Source organism: Hylobates moloch, unplaced genomic scaffold (genome assembly GCF_009828535.3).
Source record: "Hylobates moloch isolate HMO894 unplaced genomic scaffold, HMol_V3 SCAFFOLD_3, whole genome shotgun sequence".
NCBI classification, from domain to species: domain Eukaryota; kingdom Metazoa; phylum Chordata; class Mammalia; order Primates; family Hylobatidae; genus Hylobates; species Hylobates moloch.
In genome coordinates this window covers 97,959,025-97,986,678 of record NW_026652278.1, presented here as the reverse complement: position 1 = coordinate 97,986,678, position 27,654 = coordinate 97,959,025, and the positions used below count along the sequence as shown (strand labels likewise).

General features: G+C 40.1%; 1 protein-coding gene across 2 annotated transcripts in view; it reads right to left on the bottom strand.

The window, feature by feature from the left end:
* Positions 1–4,919: 4,919 nt before the first annotated feature.
* The window catches only part of MKX (mohawk homeobox), a 73,463-nt gene continuing 50,728 nt past the window's right edge, over positions 4,920–27,654 (bottom strand). Inside the window, exons 6-7 of one of the 2 annotated variants that reach the window (XM_032144509.2) lie at positions 7,566–7,599; positions 4,920–7,460 (exon numbers count right to left, since the gene is read on the bottom strand). In XM_032144509.2, the coding sequence (XP_032000400.1) occupies positions 7,274–7,460; positions 7,566–7,599 (221 nt within the window). In that variant the 3' untranslated portion in view covers positions 4,920–7,273. The remainder of the gene's footprint in view (positions 7,461–7,565; positions 7,600–27,654) is intronic. The other variant, XM_032144512.2, reaches the window with a different exon arrangement.

Sequence of the window (27,654 nt, the reverse complement as noted above, 5' to 3'; positions counted from 1 at the left end):
AACCTGCACGTTGTGCACATGTATCCTAAAACTTAAAGTATAACAATAATAAAAAAAGAGATAGAAATATGAATGTAACTCTATGATTCAATTTACTTAAATTTCGCAACTAGGTAGAAGTCAGAAAAATAGTTACATCTGGGGTAGGAGCTTCGGGAATACTTATAATGGTTCTAATCTTGATCTTGGTTTTGCTTTCACAATTATATTCTCTAGGTTAAAATTTGTTGAGCTGTACATTTATGGCTTGCAAATTTTTTACATTATAACTTAATAAAAAATGTTTGGGAAAATATTCAACATCCGTTTATAATAAAATATTTTAGTCAATCCAGAATGAAACAATATTGTCTTAAAATATGAAAAAGAATAATTCTCAAATCAATATCCATTACAGCTTAAATATTTAAACACTAGAAGTGATTCCATTAAAGTAGGGAAAAACACAAGAGAGCTTACCATCTCTGTCATTAAAAATTGTTCTGGAAATACCAGTCAATACTACAAGGAAAGGAAAGGAATAGAGTATAAATATTAGAAAAGGATCAGTAAATTTTCATTATTTGGAAATAACATGATGGTATACCTCAAAGTCCAAGAGAAATATTTGGAATATTAATTTTTAAAAAAGAATCCTAATTAAGTGTCTGGCTAACAAAAGTAATATTAAAAAACCAACAGTTTGTCTGCAAACAAATGATAATTAAGATTACACAAAAATGGAAAAATTACACTGACAGATGCAAGACAAAAATAAACACCAATGAATGAAATTAATGAGAAATAGGAAACAAAACTAAAACTCTACTGAGATCAAATGAAAGAAGAAAACTGAATAATAGAACTCAATATTGCAAAGTATAAACTGATCTATATATTCATGAACTCCACAAATGCCAACATTATTTTGGGGGCAGTAGGGATTTGATAATATAATGTATCACGTATATCCTTAAAAGTTATGATGTAGAAAGAGCCAGGAAAATTCTGAGGAAAAATGATATTGAAGAATTTATATTCACTACTATAGTAAGGCCCTGAAAAGAGCTCAGAAGCAAATACTGAGATCAGTGGATTATCTAGTAACCAGTTTTGAGACAGCCAGCTAGATTCTCTTTTGCTAGGAGGATCAGGGAGAGAGCCAGATACCTAGCTTACTTCTTAGCCAAAATAAATCACCAATGGATACAAGATTTAAATATACAAAAATAAATCCTAAAACTGATAGTAGAAAACATGGATGAATCTTTTTACAATCTTGGCACTAACTATATGCCAGGTGGCATTGTAAGTACTTTATATATAATAACTAATTTAATCCTCACAGCACTAAGAAGTAGATATTATTATCAACCATCTTTTACAGATGAGGAAACTGAGACATAGATGGGTTAAGTGTACTGTGCAAGTTAATAGAGCCAGTAAGCACAAGAGAAGTGACTTGAACCTAAGCAGTCTGGTTCCAGAGTGTATGCTCTGAACTACCACGTGACACTGCTTCTGTGATGACCAGATAGATGCAGTAGCATTCTGTGTATCCTAAATATACACACAGATGAGGCTTAGCCTTCTGAATATCAAAATATGATAAGTGAAGTTAAAAAAACCCTAACAAAGTGGGAAAACATAGCATATATTACAGACAAAGTACTAAATTTTCTTTAATATACGAAGAATTCATACAAATCACTTACAAATGGACAAGTAAAGGGAAAAAAGAAAGAAAAAGAAAAACATGAACAAGCAGTTTACTAAAAAGAAATACTAAGAGGCTTATGCACAGGGCCACTCATCTTAAACAAGCACAAGTGAAAACAATGTTTAGACATAATTTTTATCAACCACATTGTCAACTATTGAAAAGTTTACTACTACTCAATGTTTTGACCAGGTTGAAGGAAAACAGGCTTATTGTTGGAAGTGTAAATTGGTAGAATTTTAAAATACTAATTTGATAACATTCATCAAAAAACTTAATGTGCTTATCATTTGACCCATTAATTCCACTTCTCGCTATCTATTCCATAGATGTATAAGTGTCTGAAGACACATAGGCATAAGAATGTTCATTGAATCATTGTTTTTTGTTTGTTTGTTTGTTTTGTTTTGTTTTGTTTTTTGAGACAGAGTCTCACTCTGTCGCCCAGGCTGGAGTGCAGTGGTGTGATCTCAGCTCACTGCAACCTCCGCCTCCAGGTTCGAGCAATTCTCCTGTCTCAGCCTCCCGAGTAGCTGAGACTACAGGCATGCACCACCACACCTGGCTAATTTTTTTTGTATTTCTCGTAGAGATGGGGTTTCACTATGTTGGCCAGGCTGGTCTTGAATGCCTGACCTTAAATGATCCACCCGCCTTGGCCTCCTAAAGTGCTGGGATTACAGGTGTGAGCCACTGTGCCCAACCTGAATCATTGTTTATCAGTGCTGCTTAATGTAAATCAACTGCATTGCTGAGAGCACTGTAAATTCAGCTGACTTTTTTTTCTTATAGAAAGACTTTCTTGAATGAAGAAAGAAATCCATTTTGTTGCAAGCTCCTTATCCCAATGTGAAATAGCACTTTGAGTAGCACTAGTTTATAATAATTAAAAATTGGAAATAACCCAAAAATTCATCAGTGGGCTATCTGCTAAATAAATTATAATAGATCCAAAAATAATAGATCCCCATGTAGGTGCTTTTTATCTTGTACCCTTCTATACTGTTTACAATTTTCTACAATTAGCATAAATTACATCTATCGTTTTTTAAAACACTTGTAATTAAAAATTTAAATTTTGTTTAGATGTCAAAAATATCTGTCAGATTAGACTCATTGTAGGTCAAATTTCCAGAAACTGGCTTTGGGCTAAAATTTGTTGTAGAAGACCTAGTGAGACCATCTTACCTAGGGTGAATTCGCATGGAGTCATTTGTGCAAAATGTAAAAACACCTCAGCTTTTTTTTTTTGTTTCCAAACTCAAAAATCTGTTTTTCCTCGCGTTGAGAGAAAAAGTTTATTGTGGCCAATTCGCTCTTCTCCCAAACCAAAGTTTTAGTCCATCTCTAAGATGGGTCTCAAAGCTCGGAGTGGTGAAATCAGGATTCTATTCCTGCAGTGTGGCAATCTGTCTTCTAATTCTAATCATAATGGTTACAAAGAAGAACAGGACTGACTGGGCGCCGTGGCTTATGCCTGTAATCTCAGCACTTTGAGAGGCCAAGGCGGGTGGATCACCTGAGGTCAGGAGTTGGAGACCAGCCTGGCCAACATGGTGAAACCCTGTCTCTACTAAAAATAAAAAATTAGCCAGGTCTGGTGGCACACGCCTGTAGTCCCAGCTACTCGGGAGGCTGAGGCAGGAGAATCACTTGAACCCAGGGGGAAGAGGTTGCAGTGAGCCGAGATCGCACCACTGCACTCCAGCCTGGGCGACAGAGTGAGACTCCATCTCAAGAAAAAAAAAAAAAAGAACAGGACCAAGAAGTTCTTGGTGCTCACAAGGACCCAATGATGGTGACCCTAACACATATTTGACAGAATCTAGGGGTGCTATATGCTTCATGGAAACTACAGTTTATAGTGCCCAAAAGTGTGAGACATGAGGCCTTTTAGGGCTGTGTGGAATACGGTCATAATCGCTAACATTTGTACAGTGCCATGCAGTTTGCAAAGTGCTTTTATATCGACTGCCTCATTGACTCCCCACAACAGATCATTGGAGTAGGTAAATTTCACAGGTCTAATTTTATAGGTGCAAACAATGGGTGTAGAAAGAAGGCTTATGCTTATTCCCCAAAGGTACTGAGAAGTGAAGTAGCAAAGCCAGAGCATGCCAGCCCAGGTTCTTACCACCACAACACACTGCCTTCCGAGGCATGACTTGCCTATGCCACCCCTGGCAGGACAGCGTGGGGGGCTTGCCCTTCTTTGTGTTTATTTGCATGCTGTGACACCATTGAGCTGGATAAGTTTAAAAGCAGGCTATGGCTGTTGCCACTGTTTGTTAAACATTGCTACTTGGAGCAGATGGAGAACACAGGCAGCAGCTTGAGTTTTTCTTAGCCATCTTGAACAGTATCAAGCAGGACAAATAGAGGGAAAGCAATCCTTGTTTATCCCAAAGAAGGAAGCGACAGCACATATCGTGTTTTCTGTTGGAATGTCTGTTCTGCCTTGGCTTTGCAACGCTTTATGCTTTTTGCCTGGAAGTTCAAAGTGATGATGCTAAAATAATCTTCCTTGAAGGCCTTTCTAACTCTGATACCAACTTTCACCATTGCACAGCAGCTTTTCTTATCGGGCATCTCTACCTCTCCACAGCTGTCCATTAAACTACCCGTGTCTTATGTTCCATTTATTTTAAATATTTCTACTTTCTTGTGCATAAAGCCTGGATAGAGGAATTGTAACTATGCAATAATACGTTCCAGTTACCAAGCACCTATTATCTGACAGACACTGAGGTAGGCACTTTATGTATTGTATTTTATCTCAGTCTTAGTGCAAACTCTACAAGGTATAGCTCCTTACTGCCACTTTGCAGATGAAGAAACTAGATAAGAATGACTAAGTAGTAAGGGACAGAGCTGAGATTAAAAGGTAGTTCTGTCCAGCTTCAAAGCCAAGGTTTTCTCTCCAGTGCAGGGCACGCCACAAATAATGCAATTGTATTAGTGAGGGAAAGAAGGCATTATGTGAAAATGTTCATTTTAAAGTTACGCATTTTAATAGTCAGCATCATACTCCCTTTTTCTCAGTCTTTAAAAGCTGGATTGGTGGCCTAAGGTGATGAAATTCAAACCTAATACAAATGCAGCACTCCCATATCATATCCCTTAACAGTCTAAGGAGAATTGCTGAATATAATGGGCCCCTCTGTTCTACTGCTTCATCTACCTGGTCAGCTCTCAAAGGAAAACAAAATCCATACGATCATCGAGGTCTAGAAATTAACTTTTATTTTAAATCTGTCAAGAACTCCTGGCAGTTATTAATTTTATTAAAATGATTACATACGGCAAAACAAAGAACAGAGGTAATTCTATTTCTCTACAACATAAATTATGAGTTAGATTTTCAGCTGCCGGCTCAGCATTGTTCAAGATTCTTTGAAAGGACTGGGGGGATTTTAATATCCAGAAAATGTTAAAGCAGCAAAAGAAAAAATAAATTAAAAAGTCATTGCAATTGGAGATATTGCCAAGGATGTGCTTATTATAAAGTCTTCTTGACATGTTAATTATAAAATCTTCCAACCTTTGGTATTAAAAAAAATCATGTGAATAGTTGTCCTATATTGCCTTGTCATCTATAATTTATAACATAGAAGAAATTTGCTGATTTTTTTAAAAAGATGGCAAACACGAATCATGACTCGTTCAAATAAAATACAACCAGCATTCATTCATTTAACTGAAATATGTCAAAACCAAGACACTTTTATTAACATATTTAATACCAGAATAACTTATAATAGTATGAAAAAGAGTGAAGTATTTGTCTTTAGTTTTCATTGACATGCTCACATTTTGGCATTTTTGTATTGTTTTGCAAAGATTCCAAAGTTTTTATTAGAGATCTCTAACTATTTAAGGATGCAAACCAAAAGAACTCATACTTCATCTGATCATACAGTCATAACTTATATATTTTGCTTTGCGCTTACTGTTACTGCAAACAGCAATTTAGAAAACAAAGTAAAAATATATATATACACAAAATATTTTTATATCAAATTATCTTCATTACACTAAATAAACCCAATCCCCAAATGTTATGTTACATGAAAAAGTGTCCTACAATTTAGATCAAGACTGATACTGTCCGTCAACTAGAGCAGCCTTTGGTTTTAAAAGCATTTTGCAAAATAAAGAAAAATGTCACCACTTGGCTGCACTATTGACCCTCATTCACACTGACAAAAATGCTTTCCAGTTAAAAAAAAAAAATAGATTACATACCCAGAAAAAAAAATCCCATCATAAAAGAGTCAAACCCTTTTTACTTCTCTGTAGCACATACCCTCTGTTATATTTGGCATTTCCACTGTTTATTCAAGTTTCAAGTCTTCCCAAGTTGATTAGAATATTATTGTTTAGTTGAGAAAGATAGTCTTCTTTCTTGATATTGATTATTCTCACTCAATGGTAGTCTAATTTAGAAACAAAATGTTTTCTTTCAATGCATGATTTCACTTCATTTTTACTTTAATGTCCAACTTGGCAAAATTCAAACTGTTCAATGTTTTGTTTTCCATATGTTTTAAATTTAAAAATCAATTTTATGTATGTATATGTATAGCCGCACAGAGATACATTTCTTTCATTCTGTTGTTCTCGCTGCAATACAAATTGTCCATCAGCAATTGTAATTTGAAACGAACCAAATAAAAGATTTTTAGTCATTCCATATGAACACAGTTTCCATCACAAAAAGACAGTGAGCTCTAATGCAAACAGGATTATGTTTTAAAACTACAGGTTTAGTATTACACAGGAAAATTTTGAGTTATTTGTATAATAAAGTTTTTTTTTAAACTTCAGCAGAACTTGAGAAACAAATCCAGATTAATTCTAAAGGGCTTTGTGGTGCTTTCCAACAGTGCTTGAAAAAAAGTTTTCCTGGTCACCATGTGTTCATTGAAATTTTAAATTAGCTTGAAGGAATCACTTCTTAAATGTACAACATTATGTGGATCGCTGCACCTTGAATTTTGGAAGTTTGTAACATATCAAATATGCAGGCAAGATACATGCATAAAATTCTCACTGTCACTCTGAAAAGCACATTGAACAATTTTCAATACTGTAGACTTTTTTTAAAAGGAAGATTTCATTTGAGTTGAACAGATATCCAAGTTTTAACATATGAATTATTGAATGTATTTCAAGGGCTTTCAGCGATTCTGATTTCAGTCCTGGAATGATTAGGCCCGTCTGGAATGATGCACACAGGCTAATAAGCATATGGCGTTGGCATTTTGAGGCATAGCTGTTCAACTATGCCCACGTTGGAGCTTATTTTCGGGAAGCAAGGCACTTACTGTAATGGTAATGCAGACGTTTTATGCATAGTTTGAGTAACATAAAATAAGTTAATATTTTTGATTAAAATGAGTTTTTTATAATTTATATGTCTTTTATAGAAGCAACTAAATGATATATGTGGGATAATTAAAAAGAAGAAGAGGTTTGGGAGAGAGTCATTTTCATCCCTGCTTCGGCTCTTAGGATGAGGGTTGATGAAAACACCAGAAAGAACATCCACTGGATCTGAAAAGCAACAAGCTCTTAAAACTGCTGCACCAGCGGCACTTTGACAGTCTTTACTTCTGCTATATGGGACGACTTCTGGATGATGCAGCTGGTAGTTCCCTGCAGTTTGTCCTTTCCCTGTGCAAGATTTGTTAAGGCCATAGCTGCGTTGATCTCCTTCCAATACGTGTCATCCTTGCTTGGTCCTTTTCTGTTAGCTGCGCTGGAGTTAAGCAAAACAGAAAGTAAACGATCAAACTCACTGCAGTTTACATTGAAAATGCCATCGCTGAAAAGCAGGAACGGCCAATGGGAACATTTTGCTCACCTGTCACCCTTACTGGATCCGTTTTCCAGAGTGTCTGTAAAGAAAAGCAAAAATTCAATTATTTTTATTTTTTTCCTTTCTTTTCTCATCTCAGGGGTTTCATCACTAATGACCAGAAGTAAAAGTTCTTCAGGAAATATGTTTGAAAATTAGTTTGCTTTTAATAAAGATAAAGCAGTTTATATTAAGATGCAAAAAAAATTGCAAAGGAGCAGAAATAAGATGACAGCGGGTAGTAAAGAATAAAAGGTAGCTCTCATAGATATACAAAAATCTGAAGTTATTTACTCTGAAAAATTGGGCCTTTTGGATCAGGAGACAAGCAGCATAAAGAGTGCTGACTGTACTTGGGGACAAGTTCTGGCCTTGCCCTACTACCCACCTGCAGTGTAACTTGGGGGCAGATTATGACCTCCCACAATGTCTGGGATTCAGTTCTCTAACTATAAAATCAGGGAGTTTTGGCTGGGCAAAGTGGCTCATATCTGTAATCCCAGCACTTTGGGAGGCCAAGGCAGGGGGATTGCTTGAGCCTAGGAATTCGAGACCAGCCTGCGCTACATAGTGAGACCTCATCTCTACTAAAAATAAAAATAAAAATAGCTGGGTATGGTGGGTGTTCACCTGTATTCCCAGTTACTCAGGAGGCTGAGGCAGGAGGATTGCTTGAGCCCAGGGGGTTGAAGGTGCAGTAAGCAGTGATTGTGCCACTGCACTCCAGCCTGGGCAACAGAGCAAGACCCTGTCTCTAAGAAAATTAAAATTAAAAAGGGGGGTTTCTAGAAAATCTTGGGGGTGCTTCTGGCTCAATGATTCTATAATTTCATGGTTATCAAATTTTCTTTTTTCTTTTTTGGTTTTTTTTGAGATGGAGGCTTGCTCTGTTGCCCAGGCTGGAGTGCAGTGGTGCGATCTTGGCTCACTGCAACCTCCGCCTCCCGGGTTCAAGCAATTCTTCTGCGTCAGGCTCCTGAGTAGCTGGGATTACAGGCACCTGCCACCATGGCTGGCTAATTTATGTATTTTTAGTAGAGACAGGGTTTCACCATGTTGATCAGGCTGGTCTCGAACTCCTGACCTCGTGATCCGCCTCCCTCGGCCTCCTAAAGTGCTGGGATTACAGGCGTGAGCCACCATGCCTGGCCAGTTATCAAACATTTATTTCAGACAAAGGATGGGCAAATAGTTCCCTCTGCTAGTTAGCAAATGAGTAACTGACCCAATGGTGATAGCAATACAGGATTTCCTGGCATATTTATTAGAAGAAGCAGGCACCAGTCCTCAGTTTCCAAAAGAACGCCTCCTTCTGCTGCTGCAGGAAATGAAAGTTAGGATGCTAGCTTTTGCTTCTGCACTCACATCTTTGGTTTAGATTTGCTGTTTCACTCAGAACACGAATGTCTCCCAACACCACATAAATATAAAGAACCCACAAAAATGGGTTCTCGAGGTCCTTAGGCTAAAAGAATCTGGTATGAGTAATACAAAAATTTACCTACTGAAGGGAAAGATGTAGGGGGGTGGTAGAGAGGCTACTGGCATGGCATCCGAGCAAAGGAGTGGGGTTGAGACTCCAAAACCAGATAGTGGGTAAGCCCCTCTTCATCATCATCACCATCCACAACAATAATCAATATTACTAGGGAGCTACTGCACTTGGCACTGTGCTGCACACAGGAAACTTGGAAAATGCAAGGCTCTCTGCTAGTTCTAGGGCCTTTGCAAAACTGTCTTTTCCTGCCCTTAGTCCTCTCCCTTCCTTTTACCCCCCACCTGCCCCTGCCAACCCAATATTTCTCACAATTTCTTTTTCTCTGCACTGCTCAAGGCTAGTTAGGAAATGCAACCTAATTTCCAATTCTGAGTTCTAAGAGAGTCACAGAACTAGAAGAGGTTTGAGAAGAATAACGTCAACATGATCATCATATAGTCTAACCAGGGCAAAACTTCCCAGGAAGAGATAGTCAAGAGAAAATAAATTATATGCCCATGAGGCAGCCAAGCTTCAATGCCCTCTCTGAAGGAAAAGGATGGGGAAAGCCTGCTGACATATCCTGAGTTAAGCCTTAAGATGCAGACCGCGAGACAATCATGGGTCACTCTGAGCTCTTTTCACAACCCTTCACCTAAGGAACTTAAATAAACAAGGCGAACAAACCAAACAAAAGCATTTAGTGAACAAATGGCAAGGTTGTTGTGAAGAACACGTGAAATCATGTGTGTCTGGCCCAGAATGGAACAACAAGTGTTAGTTCCTTTGGTCTCCTTTCACTGACTACTCAGGCGGCATTTTATAAGGTTTTAGGGATCCTTTGGGGGAAATAATTGGATCTGTGAACAGTTAGATCGTTACCTTCTGCAGCTCTGCCAGCTTCTGGCTCTTACAGGGCCAGCCTGGATGCTTAGCTATACCTCTGCTGCTTTCCATAATTTTGCAATATAAAGTAACTCATGTAAATGCAGGAAAAGAATGATCATTTGTAATTTACACAACTCTGATACTACTGATTTACAGATCATTTACTACGTATCAGGCATAATTCTGAGCACTTTGTGTCCTAATTTATTTACCATTACTGACTTTGTGTATGAATAGCATGTCTCCATGGTATCTGTGAAGTCATTTTTTATTGAGTTCTATTCTCCTATCTGTAAATCTTCACTCAGTAAGGACAGAGACAAGGCGCTACCAGAACAGAGAACAAGTCAAGGCTTTCGTTTGGGAGAAGGAAAGCCAGCAAAATTTACAGAGGAAAACAAAATGAGTTAGACCTTTCCTCCATTTTGCCCACAAATTGCAACAATTCTGTTGCCAAAGTGAAGCAATAGGTTATGGAGATATTTATTCAATGGAAAGACTTGGCAAAAGCAGAATAAGTTCCATGAGGCTTAAATAACGTTAGGGAAATAACAAAACATGATTTAGAGAAGACTATGTAACTGACGCTCTGGCTCCCAGATGAAGCCATCTCACATAGGCGAAGGAGACCAGAACCCAGTTCCCTACCTGAACTGTCAATCTCAGAGTGGTTACTGCACAGACAAGAAGAAAGCCTGTGGCTATCAAATATGTTAGGGGTTGCAGAACCCGTCAATGCATCAATGCCATCAATGCATGGAGCCTGCATGTGGAAGGAGAAGATGTAATTCACGGCTCAGGTCCACGGAGAGCTTTTATTTTAGATGAGGAGTCAACTTGTATGTCTTGCAGCCCCATGAGCTCCTGGCTGTAGCCAGCACTCCCTGTGGCTGACTCCTTGAACTTGTTCCACTGAGAAACACATTTACTGCAGCCAACTGTGAAATTATAAAATTCTGCTTACTCTTTGGGTGTATGTGTTTGACACTTTGGTGCCTATGAAAATACCTTTGAAGTGCAAAAACGTAGACTCAAACTCCCATTCAGGTATTCTTAATTGGGTTTTACAAATCTCAGCAATGTACTACACAGGATTCAATAGACTGAATTCTGTATTTTATTTTTCAGGCAGATGGGCACATTCAATGTCACTAGGTATAGATTGGATTCCTTTCCAATAACAGAAGAAAATCGTCTTACATCACACACCGGGGCCTGTCGGGAGGTTAGGGGCTGGGGGAGGGAAAGCATTAGGAGAAATACCTAATGTAAATGACAAGTTGATGAGTGTAGCAAACCAACATGGCACATGTATACCTATGTAACAAACCTGCACGTTGTGCACATGTACCCTAGAACATAAATAATAATACAATAAAAAAAAGAATTTCTATTAAAAAAAAGTAATGGAGAATAGAGACATGTTGCTTCTCTATCAATAGTCAGTGTGAAAACTGCATACAACAAAGCTCAATCTCAAAGACTGAAATCAACAAGGAAAAGCTGCTTACCCCCACTTGGGAAGTACGGGGGGTGGGCAGTCTCTGTGTTCAAAGTGATTTTAGTTCAAAAAATGAATTGATATTAGAAGGGCACGCTTTTCCTGACGCTGTTACTGGTGGGCTGCCCAGTGTCACTTGGGTATTTTGAGTCCAAGAGCCACCTCCTGTGGAGTAACGTGTTCTGGTTCCCAGAAGAGGCAAACCGGCAAAAGGAAGATAGCAAACAGAGCCCTTTGACTCTGAAACATTTGTGCTTTTTTAGGAAAGCAAGGACTCTAAAGATCTGGGAGTTTGGGGAGATTTTTTTTTTTTTATTTGTTGTGCTAAGATGAAATCTGGAGAAATGTCGCAGCTTTTAGAGAATTGATATCATTTGAGGGGAATTCAGAAAATTTACAATCTTCTCATTATACTAACTGGTTGAATTAAGTGTTGTAATTTTTTTTCTTATGCTCTTTCCCTTTGAAGTAAAAACTTATCAGCTCTTCTCTGGCTCAAGTGTGTTGTGTGTTGTGTCTTTTCAGCTCATGGTCAGTATTTGAGGAGCAGTGGGTCTGTGTACCCACCACTGGTGGTCATAGGGGTCCTGACACGTCTGTCCACTGCTGACAGGTGGTCTCACCGGCTGCACTCCAGAAGTGGCACCTAGTAGCTCCAGAAACAATCAGACAGGAGAGGGAAGGATTGTGCATGTTGTGAAAGAGGGAAAATGCAAGTTGGAGCTAGCTCCTGGTATGTAGACTCTTGAGAGCAGTTCATTAGCATGCACAGACTTGGGGTCTGACGGCCCCACATTTGGCTCGGCTGTATCTCTTACTCTGCAAGTAGCTTGGCTCAGCCTCTCCAAAGTCTGAGCTAAAATGCCTTTTTAGATTCCAAGGTTCCAAAAATCAGCTACACTGTCAATTACCATAAAAGCAACTGGTTGGCAGGAACAGCTTATTGAACCAGCCAAAAGAGCGTGTTTTAAGACCAAAAAAGAAAAGAAAAGAAAAAAAAAAAAAGAGGTGTGTATTTAGGAAAATCTTGGATGCTGCAAAACCCAAACCATGTTGAAACTTAAAGTGGGGCTATCCTCAGTTTGGACATGTGTTTCCTTCTACAGTTAAGTAGAGAAAAAATTATACAGAAAACTCAGTTCCAATGCAACTCGAGATAGCTAAGCAAAAAGCTCTGTGGCCAACTGTGAAAAATGCAACTCAGAAGCACATTAATTCTGATATATATTCCTGATGTTACATTTGTAGCCATAAAAAGAGACAAAAATGTGGCCAAATCTTTTTCTCTGAGGTTTTTAAAAAATTTAATAAATAAGCCCTAAAGGGAAAAATGTTTTTGTTTCACATATGCCACTGAAACGTAAATAAAATGAGGTGAGATTTAGAATTCAGGTTTTTAAATCAAATAATGTAAAAATTATATATGCTTCCCTAAATTAAAATGGAGGGAGTAGAAGAAAAAAAACTTTTGAGATGATGGAAAGGGAAGTAAATGAGTCAGTGGGAAATCATTACTGAAATAGCTCGGCCAAGGGGGAAAACAAAGACAGACCACTAGGATTATTTGAGTGGGAAGAGGAAGCCACTCATATTTTAAAACAATAAAAGAAGGTACAGTTGTGCACCACCTAATGATAATTCGGTCAGTGGCAAACCATATATACGACAGTGGCCCATAAGATTATAATGGAGCTGAAAAATTCCTATCACCTAGTGACATCGTAATGTGGTCATGCCACACATTGCTCATGTGTTTGTGGTGATGCTGGTGTAAAGAAACCTACTGAGGCTGGGCGCGGTGGCTCATGCCTGTAATCTCAGCACTTTGGGAGGCTGAGGCGGGCGAATCACTTGAGTTCAGGAGTTCGAGACCAGCCTGGCCAAAATGGTGAAATCCTGTCTCTACTAAAAAATACAAAAAATTAGCCAGGAGTGGTGGTGCATGCCTGTAATCCCAGCTACTCAGGAGGCTGAGGTGGGAGAATCGCTGGAATCCGGGAGGCAGAGGTTGCAGTGAGCCAAGATCTCGCCATTGCACTCCAGCCTGGTGACAGAGCGGGACTCCATCGCGAAACAAACAAACAAACAAACAAAAAAACACCTACTGAGCTGCTAAATGTATAAAGTATAGCACATAAATTATGTACAGTACATAATACTTGATAATAATAAATGACTATGTTACTGGGTTTATGTGTTTAGTATATTTTTTGTTGTTATTTGAGAGTGTGCTCCTTCAACTTAGATTTAAAAAGTTAACTGTAGCCGGGCATGGTGGCTCACACCTGTAATCCTAGCACTTTGGGAGGCCGAGGTGGGCGAATCACTTGAGGCCAGGAGTTTGAAACCAATCTGGCCAACATGATGAAACCCTGTCTCTACTAAAAATACAAAAAAATTATCTGGGCGTGGTGGTGGTGCCTGTAATACCAGCTACTTGGGAGGTTGAGGCAGGAGAATTGCTTGAACCTGAGAGGCAGAGGTTGCAGAGAGCTGAGATTGCACCATTGCACTCCAGCCTGGGCGACAGAGCAAGACTATGTCTCAAAAAAAAAAAAAAAAAAAAGTTAACTGTAAAACAGCCTCAGGCAGGCCCTTCAGGAGGAATTCCAGAAGAAGGCATTGCTATTATCAGAGATGACAGCTCCATGCGTGTTATTGCCCCTGAAGACCTTCCAGTGGGACAAGACATGGAGGTGGAAGACAGTGATACTGATGAGCCTTACCCTGTGCAGGCCTAGGCTAATGTGTGTGTTTGTGGCTTAGTTTTTAACAAAAATGTTTAGAAAGTAAAAATCAAAAATGAAAAACTTTAATAACGGGAAAAGGTTTATAGAATAGGATATAAAGAAAATATTTTCATACAGCTGTCCAATGTGTTTGTGTTTTAAGCTAAGTGTTATTACAAAAGAGTCAAAACGTTTTTTTAAAAAGTGTATAAAGTAAAAAAGTAACAGTAAGCTAAGATTAATTTATTACAGAAGAAAAAAATTTTATAATAAATTTAGGGTGGCCTAAGTGTCCAGTGTTTATAAAGTCTACAGTAATGTAGAGTAATGTCCTAGGCCTTCACATTCACTCACCACTCACTTACTCACTCACCCAAAGCAACTTCCAGCCTTGCAAGCTCTGTTCATGGTAAGTGCCTTATACAAGTCCATAATTTTTTATTTTTTTTTACCAGCGGTCCTCAACCTTTTTGGCACCAGTGCCTGGTTTTGTGGAAGACCATTTTCCCATGGACCAGGGATGGGGGGGGTTTCAGGATAAAACTGTTCCACCTTGGATCATCAGGCATTAGTTATATTCTCATAAAAAGTGCACAACCGACCAGGCGCGGTGGCTTGTGCTTGTAATCACAGCACTTTGGGAGGCCGAGGCGGGTGGATCACAAGGTCAGGAGTTCGAGACCAGCCTGGCCAATACAGTGAAACCCCGTCTCTACTAAAAATACAAAAATTAGCCAGGCATGGTGGCAGGCACCTGTAATCCCAGCTACTTGGGAGGCTGAGGAAGAGAATCGCTTGAACCCGGGAGGTGGAGGTGGCAGTGAGCTGAGATCTCATCCTGCCACTGCACTCCAGCCTGGGCAACAGAGCTAGACTCAGTCTCAAAAAAAAAAAAAAAAAGAAGAAAAGAAAAGAAAAGAAAAAGAAGCGCACAACTACATGTGCAGTTCACAATAGGGTTTGTGCTCCTGTGAGAATCTAATGCCACCGCTGACCTGACAGGAGGTGAGCTCAGACGGTAATGTGAGTGATGGGGGAGCAGCTGTAAATACAGATGAAGCTGCTTATCTCCTGCTATGCAGCCTGGACCGCTACCGGTCCGTGGCCCGGGGGCAGGGGGCCCTTGTTTTAAACCGTATTTTACTGTGTCTTTTCTATGGAAGGTATGTTTAGATACATATTTTTAATGCTTACCATTGGTTCTGATTGCCTACAGTAGTCAGTACAGTGATCTACTGTACAGGTTTGTAGCCTAGGAGCAATAGGCTGCACCATGCAGCCTCAGTATGCAGAAAGCTATGCTGTCTAGGTTTGTGTTAGTACACACTATAAGGTTTGCACCTGATGAAACTGCCTGATGATAAATTTGCATTTCTTAGAGCACATCCCTGTTGTTAAGCAACGCATGACTATATTCACCTTGCTCATGAGGCCTGGCCTAGTGCCCTTGCAGAGCAATTAAAAATCCGGGACCTGTGATAATGATCCAAAGCAAGTCAGAGCTCCAGACACTTGAAAACTGTGCTTCTGCACACCTGTTAAGTTTGGGGGCCATTACTTTGATAGCAGGTGCGCAGAGCCTGCGTCTAGTGTGTTACTGACCTCAGAAGTCTAGAGAGCCTCTGGGGATACCAGATCAGTTTCTAGAGTTATTCACATACTTGGAACAACTGAGGATAAGAACAAGACTCTGGTGAGTAGGGCAGGTATAAAAACCTCACTGAAGATTCTGAAATACCAATTGCTGTGAAGTTGCAGTGCCTTACCAAATGACCCCCAGGGCTCATAAGCAATCCCCAGGGCTCCCTGCTCACATTGCTACAGACTCCATCTCTACTTCTCCGTACCTGGAGACTGAAGCTAGGCTTCCATACCCCTCTACAAATTGGTTCTACAGTGACTATACAGTTCTTTCTTTTTATAAATAGCATTTGTTGGCTGGATACAGCAGCTTATGCCTGTAATCCTAGCAGTTTGGGAGACTGAGGCGGGAGGATTGCTTGAGCCCACGAGTTTGAGACCAGCCTGGGCAACTCATTGAGACTTCATGTCTATTAAAAATTTTGAAAATTAGCCAGGCATGGTGGTGTGTGCCTGTAGACCCAGCTACTCTGAAGGCCGAGGTGGGAGGATCACTTGAGCCTAGGAAGTCAAGGCTGCAGTGAGCTGAGATCATGCCACTGCACTTGGGCCCGGGTGACAGAGTGAGACCCTGTCTCAAAAAAGAAAAAAAAAATATGTATATATATATATACACACACACACACACACACACACACACACACACACACACACACATAAATATAGCATTTGTTGTTTTTCTTTAATAAGAAAGTAATACATCTTCCCGGCAGAAAATCTAAGAAAAAGTGTAAAATAGAAAATAAGGGGTAATCAGAGATAACTAATATTAACATTTGGATATATGGCCTTCCAAACAAGTATTATACACATTTTTAAAAATGGCATCGTTCTGGACATGTGTTATAACCTGCATTTTCTACTGAACTTCCATGTTCTCCTTACCTTTTGTTAATAAATAAGACAATAATTTACCCCTTGGCCTTTCCCAGTGTGACAGTGGATTTTGCCTGTGAAATAGAAACAGCCTGAAAGAATTCAAAATCCAGCTCCATCCAACTTAAACTTAAACGGCAAGAAGGAGTTATCTTTAAAATAACCAGGGACTGGTTTCGTGGAAGACAATTTTTCCACAGACCAGGGAGCGGGGGGTTTGAGATGAAACGATTCCACCTCAGATCATCAGACATTAGTTAGATTCTCATAAGGAGTGCACAACCTAGATCCCTTGTATGCACAATTCACAATAGGGTTCACGCTCCAATGAGAATCTAATGCTGCTGTTAATATTTATTGAATGCTTATTCTATGCCAGGCACTATGCCAGAAACTCTACTAATGTTATTTGGTTAAATGCCTGCAATGACCCTGTGTGACAGCACCACCACCCTTATTTACAAATGACACTGTAGCTTAGAGGGATCCAGGAACTTGCACCTTTGCAAGCTGTGAGACTCAGCGCCAGGTCCCCTGGCCCTGAAGTTCATGTTTTTAACTCCTGCATGGCATTATCCAAGTAACTTCTGTCAATAAAGCCACCTGCAAAGACCATGGCAAGGCTTAATGCATTGTATATACAGAAAGCCTATGGCAACAGAACCTATTAAAAATGGATTAAACTTTTCTCTGTACTTTTTGCTAGGATTTTAGATAACAAAGAGACCAAAACCAGATTTTTTCTCCTTATGATTTAATATGTAATATCAAGGAATCTGTCCAAATTGTAGAATAGGGAATTCAAGTAAGTTGTCTTGAGATCTCCTTTATTCTTTCAGTAGAGTGATTTCTTTTCTTTTTTGAGACAGAGTCTCACTCTGTCACCCAGGCTGGAGTGCAATGGCGTGATCTTGGCTCACTGCAAGCTCTGCCTCCTGGGTTCATGCCATTCTCCTGCCTCAGCCTCCCAAGTAGCTGGGACTACAGGCGCCCGCCACCACGCCCGGCTAATTTTTTTTGTATTTGTAGTAGAGACGGGGTTTCACCATGTTAGCCAGGATGGTCTCGATCTCCTGACCTCGGGATCCGCTTGCCTTGGCCTCCCAGTGTTGGGATTACAGGCGTGAGCCACCACACCCGGTCCAGTAGAGTGATTTCTAATAGATGTGTGATATCCCTATAGCCGCTCCTCTATAGCCCTGAGCGAATGACTGCTAAACAGTTCCTAGGCAGCTGCTGCTGCATCACTTTCAGAGGAAATTTTTGTGGTTATCCTCTCTTTGGGACAGTTAGAGCTTTTGAATGAGTAAAGATAAATCATTCTAAGTGATATTTGCCAAAAAAAAAGGAAGAAAAGAAAAACCACCCAACAACCCATAACAGTTATTTGCTGATGACCAAACGCTTCTACCAGTCCCACTGACCAAAGTGAGCTTTACTTTAAAACTTTGGCATGACAGGAAGAGACTGCAACTAAAGCCTGGTGAAGATCAAGGCTACTGAAGATGAAAGAGTTATTAGAAGCCTGGACTTTGTGGGTCTGGAGATAGGAGAGCTTTGGAAGCTTTCTAAATGGTGAGAAATGAATAATAAATAAATGAATAAAATGAAACCCACCCCATCTTGATGGGAAAAAAAAAAAAAAAAAAAAGGAAAGAAAGAAGGAAGAAAATTTTTTTTTTTCTGAGACAGTTTGTTGTCACCCATGTGGACGTGCAACCTCCGCCTCCCGGGTTCAAATGATTCTCCTGCCTCAGCTTCCTGAGTAGCTGGGATTGCAGGTGCCCACCACCATGCCCAGCTAATTTTTGTATTTTTAGAAGAGATGGGATTTCATCGTGTTGGCCAGGCTGGTCTCAAACTCTCAACCTCAGGTGATCCGCCCACCTTGGCTCCCAAAGTGTTGGGATTATCGGCATGAGCCACCGCTCCCGGCCAACTTTTTTCCAAAAATAAAGCCAGTGTTGCCTCCAGCCATGACTTCCATATTCTGGCCAGAGATTCTTTTCCTTTCTGCCACCCATCATGTGGGCTGGCCCCTCATGAGGGCTAATGATAGCCAGATGTCCTGGAACCAAAGGGTCCTCACCTTCAACTGCCTTTCTGTCAATGCATAGTCCCCCCACCTAGCTCCTGCCAGAGAATAAAAATTAAAAGCCACATCTCTCTCTCTTTTTTTTTTTTGAAACAGAGTCTCCGTCGTCCAGGCTGGAGTGCAGTGGCACGATCTCGGTTCACTGCAACCTCCGCCTCCCGGGTTCAAGCGATTCTCCTGCCTCAGCCTCCTGAGTAGCTAGGATTACAGGTGCCCGCCACCACGCCCAGCTAATTTTTGTATTTTTAGTAGAGACAGGTTTCACTATGTTGAAGACAGGTTTCACTATGTTGGTCAGGCTGGTCTTGAACACCTGACCTCATGATCCACCCGCCTCGGCCTCCCAAAATGCTGGGATTACAGGCGTGAGCCATCGCGCCCAGCCCAGACCTTTCTATTTTGAACCAACGGTGAAGAGCTCCCTGGTTAAGATGGGGCTATTTTCATATCTCGAAGCTCTCAGGCTAGGTTATTAATTCCATTAATAACAAGGATAGGACACCTTTCTTTTTGCAGGAGTATCAATGCCTCAGGTCGACCTGTGAAAGTGCTGCTTGGCTCCTTATGTTAGGGAGCTACAACCCTGGCTGGTGGCTCTTTAGTCATTTCCTGATGTTTCTTTTTTTCTGGCAAAATGCACAGCTCTTCTGGCCTCATCATTCTGGGCCAGTGGAGGTGCAGGAAGCAGGACTTATAACTTAAAAGTAGCTTTTCAGAATAAACAGACCACCACCCAATGATTGTTTTCACTAAGCACATTAAATATTCTTGATGCTAAGTCATTCAGCATAGTCCCACCTTCCAAGATTGCTCCTCTGTGATCTCAAAGGCTCCATCTTCCCCAAGTTTAAAAAGTTCAGCCTGAAATTTCACTTTGAAGATTTGAATGCAGTCTATGGGGAGGCCAGTGTCAGTGGGGGATGAGAAAGGGGGTCTGGAAATGTTAAGTATTCTCATTTCTATTCTTGGCTCTTGGTATTCAACACGAGGGTGGTCTGGAGGGAGCCTTAGAAGCCGTGTAGTGTAATGGTCAGAGCCCAGACTCTAAACCTAGACAGCACGAGCTGCACCTCTGCTCTCTCACTTAGCATCCGCGTGCCAAGCTGGCCAGCTGCTTGACTTCTCTGCGTTTCATCTTTATCACCTATTAAACAAGGATAATAGTACCGGAGTCATAGGGTAGTTATGTGGACCACACGAGTTCATATTTTATAAAACACTTAGAAGAGAGCTGGAGCACATATACCAAGCACTATAGAAGTCCTTGTTCAAAAAAAAAAAAAAAAAAAACCCAGAAAAAGTTAACCTCCTCTCTCACTTTACTCACTTTAATTTTCTACGTTTAGAAAATGGAATTAAATGCAGTCACCAGAAAAATTAGTGTTATTTGATGATTTAATATGAAAACCATTATGTAAGGAGAAAATATTTTAACTCTGGGCAAAAGCCCATCAGCTCAGATTAATGGATTAAGTGTGCAGAATCTATCATCTTCAAAGACAAAAATGGCTTTTCTGATGGTCCTTTGTGCCAAAACACCACAACATGCCAAGACAAAGAGACCTGGAGCCACATTAAAGAATATCTATTAGCTTTAAGTGTCTAATGGATTTTGTTACTTCATTTTCTCAAGGGGAATATTGGAGATGTTACCCAAAGTGTTTCATCCATGAAACCTAGATTTCCAGCCAAAGTCTCAGAAAATGACTTCCTAACTATGCATGAATAACTTCTGTGTGTGCTTGTATGTTGCAAAGAGCATTAATTGTTCATAAAAGCACTCCTTTTTACATGCAGGTTGGGCTACTAGTTCTGAAACCTAAATGCATTTATAGTACTTCTTAGCTAAACCTTAATTTTGTCCCCACATCTTAATATTGATATTCATCCTTTCAGTTCTATATAGCCCAAGGGTTATTTCTCCCACGATTCACTTTATAGTTACCACACTGCAGTTTTAGAAGGGTTGACTTGTTTAATAAATAAACAGCTGAATGGTGTTAGGCTACAAAAGACTAATATGACTTCAGCAAAAAAAGACTTTTTAAATGGAAAAAAATGTGCATTCATGATCTAGAAGTTGGCTGGAAAGTCTGTCTCCTCCATCTATTTTCAAACTCCTCAATATCTCTGAAAAACCATCGAAAAGTATTTTTCCTTTGATACATGAACTGTAGTGTATCTTTGAATTGGCTCACATTATTACCATGCTTTTTGTATTCCTCAAATTACCATCTCCAGAAATGACACTTCAGACTAGGAGATCTCTGTGTTAAACCTGTCTGACTGATTAACACCAGAAATGACACAAAGAGAGAGATGACGCTCACAAACTTCTTGGCTCTTTCACAAGAGTGGCAAATGGCAGTTTCTCTACTCACTGTTCATCTGCTGTATTTACTACTAGAAAAAAAAAACACATTTTGGACATAAGATGAATACTATTACCAGTTTTTCTTCTACATTTTAAATATGCTGCAATGTTCTTAATAAACTTAAACCTTAAACCTGTACTTGGCATGTCGGTGTTCTGGGTTCACACATTTCTATGCTTAAAGGTTCTGCAATTTTCTGCTTTTAATTTAGGAACAGTATTTAAAGCCTAAACTGGGGTGAAGGTATACTTTGAAATGAAAATTGGGAAGATTTCTGCTGATGGTATCAAAGAGTATAAATTAAAAAAGAACTATGCATAAGGATGGGGTAAAATTCCTTGCCCGTGGGAAGGTGGCTGGAGCTAGAGGTTACAGAGCACCCCTAGTCTAGCGGTCCTCCCATGACCCCTTTTGACCAAAAGAACACTAAATAACGTGTCTCCACTTTAAATCTTGCCAAGAGATCTACTCTAAATTTTGCCCAGGCATGTACGTCCCAAACCAAGAAGAAATGTAGCCTCCAAAAAAAGGAAGAGACCGGTCACCACTACTTTTAAATGAGAACCACTCTGCTCCTAGAGAAAGATTCCCTGCTAAGGAGAACCGGTTCTGGCTGAAGGAAGCCACATGTGGGTGAGTGGGGACAGCTCTTGCTAACTGGAAGCATCTGATTATGTTCCTTTCCTATTAATCTATTAAATATACACTTATTAAATTCCAATGGCATACAGATCCTTTTTCCATGATTACCACCTAAATTTAGAATACAAGATATTGTTAGAAAAAAGTAAGGGATAAACTGCTTAAACCTAACAAGTCAGCCAGGTGTGGTGGCTCACGCTTGTAATCCCAGCACTTTGGGAGGCTGAGGCCAGCAGATCACGAGGTCAGGAGTTCAAGATCAGACTCACCGACATGGTGAAACCCCGTCTCTACTAAAAATACAAAAATTAGCTGGGCATGGTGGCGTGCACCTGTAATCCCAGCTACTCAGGAGGCTGAGGCCGGAGATTCATTTGAACCCAGGAGGCGGAGTTTGCAGTGAGCCAAGATCGCACCAGTGCACTCCAGCCTGAGTGACAGAGTGAGACTCCATCTCAAAAAACAACAAAAACCTAACAAGTTCATCTTTTGGGAGGAAAATAAAAAACATTTCATAGATCCCAAACCACCTGCTTATACAGTATTTGTCTGAGGCACTGGATTGGTCCTAGGGCCACGGGAACATAGTGGACTCACTAAGTACGTGACCTTGGACAAGTTATTTACACACACTATATCTAGGTTTCTTCACCTATAAAATGGGGATCATTGTAACACCTACTTCATACAGTTGCTGTGGGGATAAAATGAGGTATTAAATGGAAAGCTCTTGAAACAGTGCCCAGCACGTAAGAAGGGCTGTGGCACCCTGCTTCCTGACTTGAAGAAGTCAGGGTGCAAATCATCCTTTGTTAGCCAAGGGGCCACTCCAAGCTCTATAAAGGTACTAAGCCCCTTACTGGGTCTCTCCTGTCATACCTTAGGCCTTGATATGGTTTGCTTGTGTCCTCAAATCTCATCTTGAATTGTAATGCCCACATGTCAAGGGAGGGACCCAGTGAGAGGTGATCAGATCATGGGGTGGTTTCCCCCATGCTCTTCTCGTCATGTGAGAGAACTCTCATGAGATCTGATGGTTTTATAAGGCAATTGTCCCTGCTCTTGCTCACTCTTCTCTCTCCTGCTGCCTTGTGAAGAAGGTGCCTGCTTCTCCTTCCACCATGATTGTATATTTCCTGAGGCCTCCCCAGCTATACAGACCTGTGAGTCAATCAAACCTCCTTTGTTTATAAATGACCCAGTCTCAGGTAGTATCTTTATAGCAGTGTGAGAATGGACTAATACAAGCCTCTTATTCATTTTCTTAGGATGCTCTAGAGAAGAGAATAAAATTCTCTGGGGAAGTCTTCAAAGGGGAAGCTTCCTGGATCCCATCTCTGAGATTGTGTTCAGGTAGGTCATGGCTATGGCACTTGAACAAGCTCCTCAGGTGTTCTGATGTTCATGGTGAAGGGGCTGCCCTAAGAGAACTACTGTGTGGAGCATTCTAAATGGATTGTTTTAGTAAAGAACCATGCTGGAATTCCTGGTGTTCACTCAAGTATAGCAGCACAAGGCACTATTACCTTGTCATAGTAAAAAATATATATATTATTGGATTTCTAATATTCCAGTAAGGGTCAACTAGCCATCTTAAGCCTGTATCGAGTGAACCAAGATTTTTTTGGTAATAATTTCAACTACTATTTTAAATTCAGGAGGTACATATGCAGGTTTGTTACACAGGTATATTGTGTGATGCTGAGGTTTGGGGTGTGAATGATCCCATCACTCAGTAGTGAGCACAGTATCCAATAGGCAGCTTTTTAGGCTTTGCTCTCCCTCTCTCCACCCTTTTGGAGTCTCCAGTGCTTATGGTTTCCTTCTTTGTGTCTATGTGTACTCAATGCTTAGCTCTCATTTATAAATGAGAACATGTGGTATTTGATTTTTTGTTCCTGTGTTAATTTGCTTAGGATAATGGCCTCCAGCTGCATCCATGTTGCTGCAAAGGATATAACTTAATTCTTTTTTATGACTGTGTAGTGTTCCATGGTGTATATGTACCTCACTTTCTTTATCCAATCCACTCTTGATGGACATCTGGGTTGATTTAATGTCTTTGCTGTTGTGAATAGTGCTGCAATGAATATACAAATGCATGTGTCTTTTTGGTCGAATGATTTATTTTCCTTTGGCTATATACCCACTAATGGGATTGCTGGGTTGAATGGTAATTCTGTTTTAATAAACCAAGTTCTTGACTCTAATTAAATATGAACAGCAGATATAACACTTTTATAAGAAAATATCACCCAGAAATCAGTAATTCCAACTTCAAAAATACTATTTATTGTCTATCTTTGCTTAAATATGGATATAATACCTCTAAAAATGCTTTTCGTCAGGTAAGGTGGTAAAACATCTCACTTTACTTGCATTTCCTTTGCCTGGTTCTTACAATTTTTACTATGCTATGACATATAAATCAGGGAGAATTATTACTAATACACACTTGAGAACAAAGGAATCCAAGATTTTCATTGTATTATATTACAGGATACTCCAGAATATGCAAATCACCCTCCTTCTTCTAACTGGAATAGCCATGGTAATGATATACTGTCATGAGATCTGTGTTTTCTGTTTTGAAAATAAACATGTTGGCCCAGTGCAAAATTGCTGTGCTGGTAGGGCCTTTTATTTTTATAAGTCTTTGACTTTTTTCTTAATCTTTCCTTTGGGAAAATAAGGTGACAAATAGTATTCCACATGGGGTCATCAAAAACTAATTATTCAACCTAACATAGAATTTCTTTCTAGGGTAGGATAATAAGCTTTTATAAACTAAAGTGAACTTAGTTTCTGCTGCTCTTGGAATATTTTATTCAGGCCTGCCTCAAAAAGAACAGAGCATTGTTTTATTATACACTGACATAGTGATGAGGTTTTACGAACGAGTATTTGGTTATTTTTAGTCTGTTATTTCTAGGTCAGCCCTGCGAGGTAGCTGGAGCTACATGGTCTCTAAAGAGGAACAGGGACTAGGGTAGAGATCCGCCAGGCGAACAGCTTGGCAACTGCTCAACAAAAATGACTGAGGCAGAGCACAGAGGTTAGGATCCTGGATTGAATTGTGATGGAGGATAGAGAGGGTCCTATCTAGGCCTTCTGATGGCTTTGCTTTTGAACAGCCACAGAATGTCACAGCACCAGCTCTGGAACCATAGGGCTGAAGAGGACTAAACTGCTAATGGTGGCCATCTGAAAGCCACCTATATGTCTAGGGACAGAGCTTGAGATCTGAGACAACTCTTGGCTGTGTGTGTGCTGAGAGATGAGCTGGGCTTGTGCCTCCCCCAGAGTCTGTGGGGTCATTCTGTGCAGAGACCACTCCTCCCAATGACCAAAAATTAAACATAGCAGGTCTAAAATAATAAGGATCTATACTACAGAGTTAAGAAGTGTAATATGCAGGAGAGGTATTTCTGTAGGCATCACCAGACATTCAAACTACAGTACTTAAGCATGAATCAAAGAAATTATAAAGAAAGAAAGGGAAAGAGAGAGAGAACAAACACCATGATGATCTTAGGTTTAAAAATACCCCCAAACAAGAACTGAATGACTACCAGGAAAAGGCAAGAACAAGTATAATACACAGAAAAGTTTTTGCAAGGCCATTTCATAGAAATTTAAGTACAAAAGAATGGCATGTTCACATGATTTAAACGTATTTAAATGTCCAGCCATACATACTGCATTACAGATGTCACATATGGTTATAAGTAAATAAAACACCTATAAATAAAAAAGAAAACGTATTTGTTTTAGTCACTAAAAGTTACTGATTTAGAGAAATGGCCAATGAATCTAATACTTCTGGGGGATTAAAAGCAATTTTCTGCTTTTTCTTATCTTTTCTACTCTTTGTTATATCTTTTGATGACCGTTATGGTTTGGCTGTGTCCCCACCCAAATCTCATCCTGAATTGTAGCTCCCACAATTCCCATGTGCAGTGAGAGGGACCTGGTGGGAGGTAACTGAATCATGGGGGCAGGTCTTTTCCATACTGTTCTCATGGTAGTGAATAAGTCTCATGAGATCTGATGATTTCACAAGGGGTTTCCCCTTTTGCTTGGGTCTCATCTTCTTTTGCCTGCTGCCATGAAAATGTGCCTTTTGCCTTTTGCCATGATTGCGAGGCCTCTCCAGCCATGTGAAACTGTGAGTCCATTAAACATCTTTTTCTTGATATATCACCCAGTCTTAGGTATGTCTTTATCAGCAGCATGAAAATGGACTAATACAATGATTATAGAGAGAAATGTAATATTTTAACAACCACTAACACAATCCTACCAATTTTAAAATAAGCAACAGAAATAGAGGGAAAGGCAGAAAGCTGTGCGAAAGAGAAAAGGAAGCAAACACGACATTTCCAGGACAAACCAGATCCATTTATCTATACTTTCTGGGGTTGGTTTTGGAATATACTACACATACTCCAAAGTGCTTTAAAAATTAAATCTCCAGGCCCGGCCCAGTGGCTCATGCCTGTAATCCCAGCACTTTGGGAGGCCGAGGCAGGTGGATCACGAGGTCAGGAGATCGAGACCATCCTGGCTAACACGGTGAAACCCCGTCTCAACTAAAAATATATATACATTAACAAAAAATTAGCTGAGTGTGTGGCAGGCGCCTGTAGTCCCAGCTACTCAAGAGGCTGAGGCAGGAGAATGGCGTGAACCCGGGAGGCGGAGCTTGCAGTGAGCCGAGATCGTGCCACTGCACTCCAGCCTGGGCGACAGAGCAAGACTCTGTCTCAAAACAAAACAAACGAACAAACAAAATTTAATCTTCCAATTCTAAATTCTCTCCAGGCATCCAGAACTAGATGGTGAATGAGCAATGAGAAACAGATAGTAGTTACTGCCTTGAATCAAAGTATCATACAAAAAAGCCTGGCACTCGTACACAAGAGTAAACAGACTACATATTTTCATCATAGAAGCACAAACAAATTGCCCCCCCTTTTTTTTACACAACAGCCAGGAAAACCTCCATTCCTTGCAAGAGTCCCAAGCTCCTGCAGGTGTGTGGTAGTTCTAGTTACTTTTCCACCACTCAGAAGGTGGAAGCAAGAGGGGTTGTTATAGCCCAGCCTTGCATTCAAGGGCGGAATCGTTTCTCACAAGAAACCAGGAACTGTGAGGACCTCTGAGCCTCAAAATGTGTCCCAGCACCATTGCTCCTGACATCCTCTGTTATTTTCAATGTCTCTCCAGTTAGACCCCTCCCAGTTAATGGCCAGCAGTAGTGTGCCACTGTCTGCGTTGCATGTGGTTTGCACATGAGTCCGAACCCAAGGGAGCTGAAGACATCTACTGAACATAGAAGGAGAAACGCTCCTTCCCAGGCCACCCACAGTGGGAGCTGAAAACAAGGCATGACACAATACACAACGAAGAAGTGAGCCACTGTCCCAGGCCTCTGGGCAATGTTAATTACACCGCCCACAGCATAAGACAAGAATAGGAGACAGGAAAGGAGAGATGCTCGGTAAGGCTTAACAGAAAAAAAAAAATCTCATATTTTCCATGTACTCAGTAACTAGTTCTATCATCCAGCCAATTTTCAGCTTAATTGAGGAGGTTTATAAAAATCATCCAACAAGATAGATGGTTTGTTAGGCAACTTAATATATAGACTCTTATTTGGACAGAAAGATGCACATAAAATGAAGAACACTTCCAATGTGAAAGGAGCAAGGAATCTGTATTTGCGCTGACTTTTAGGAACTCATGGAGAAGAATAAAGACAGGAGAGATGAGGGATGAGGAAGGGCCCTACTAAAGGTAAAAATGCAGTTAATTAATTATTCACATGACTAATCATAATGATAATAAAGAAAATAGAAAAAGCAGAAA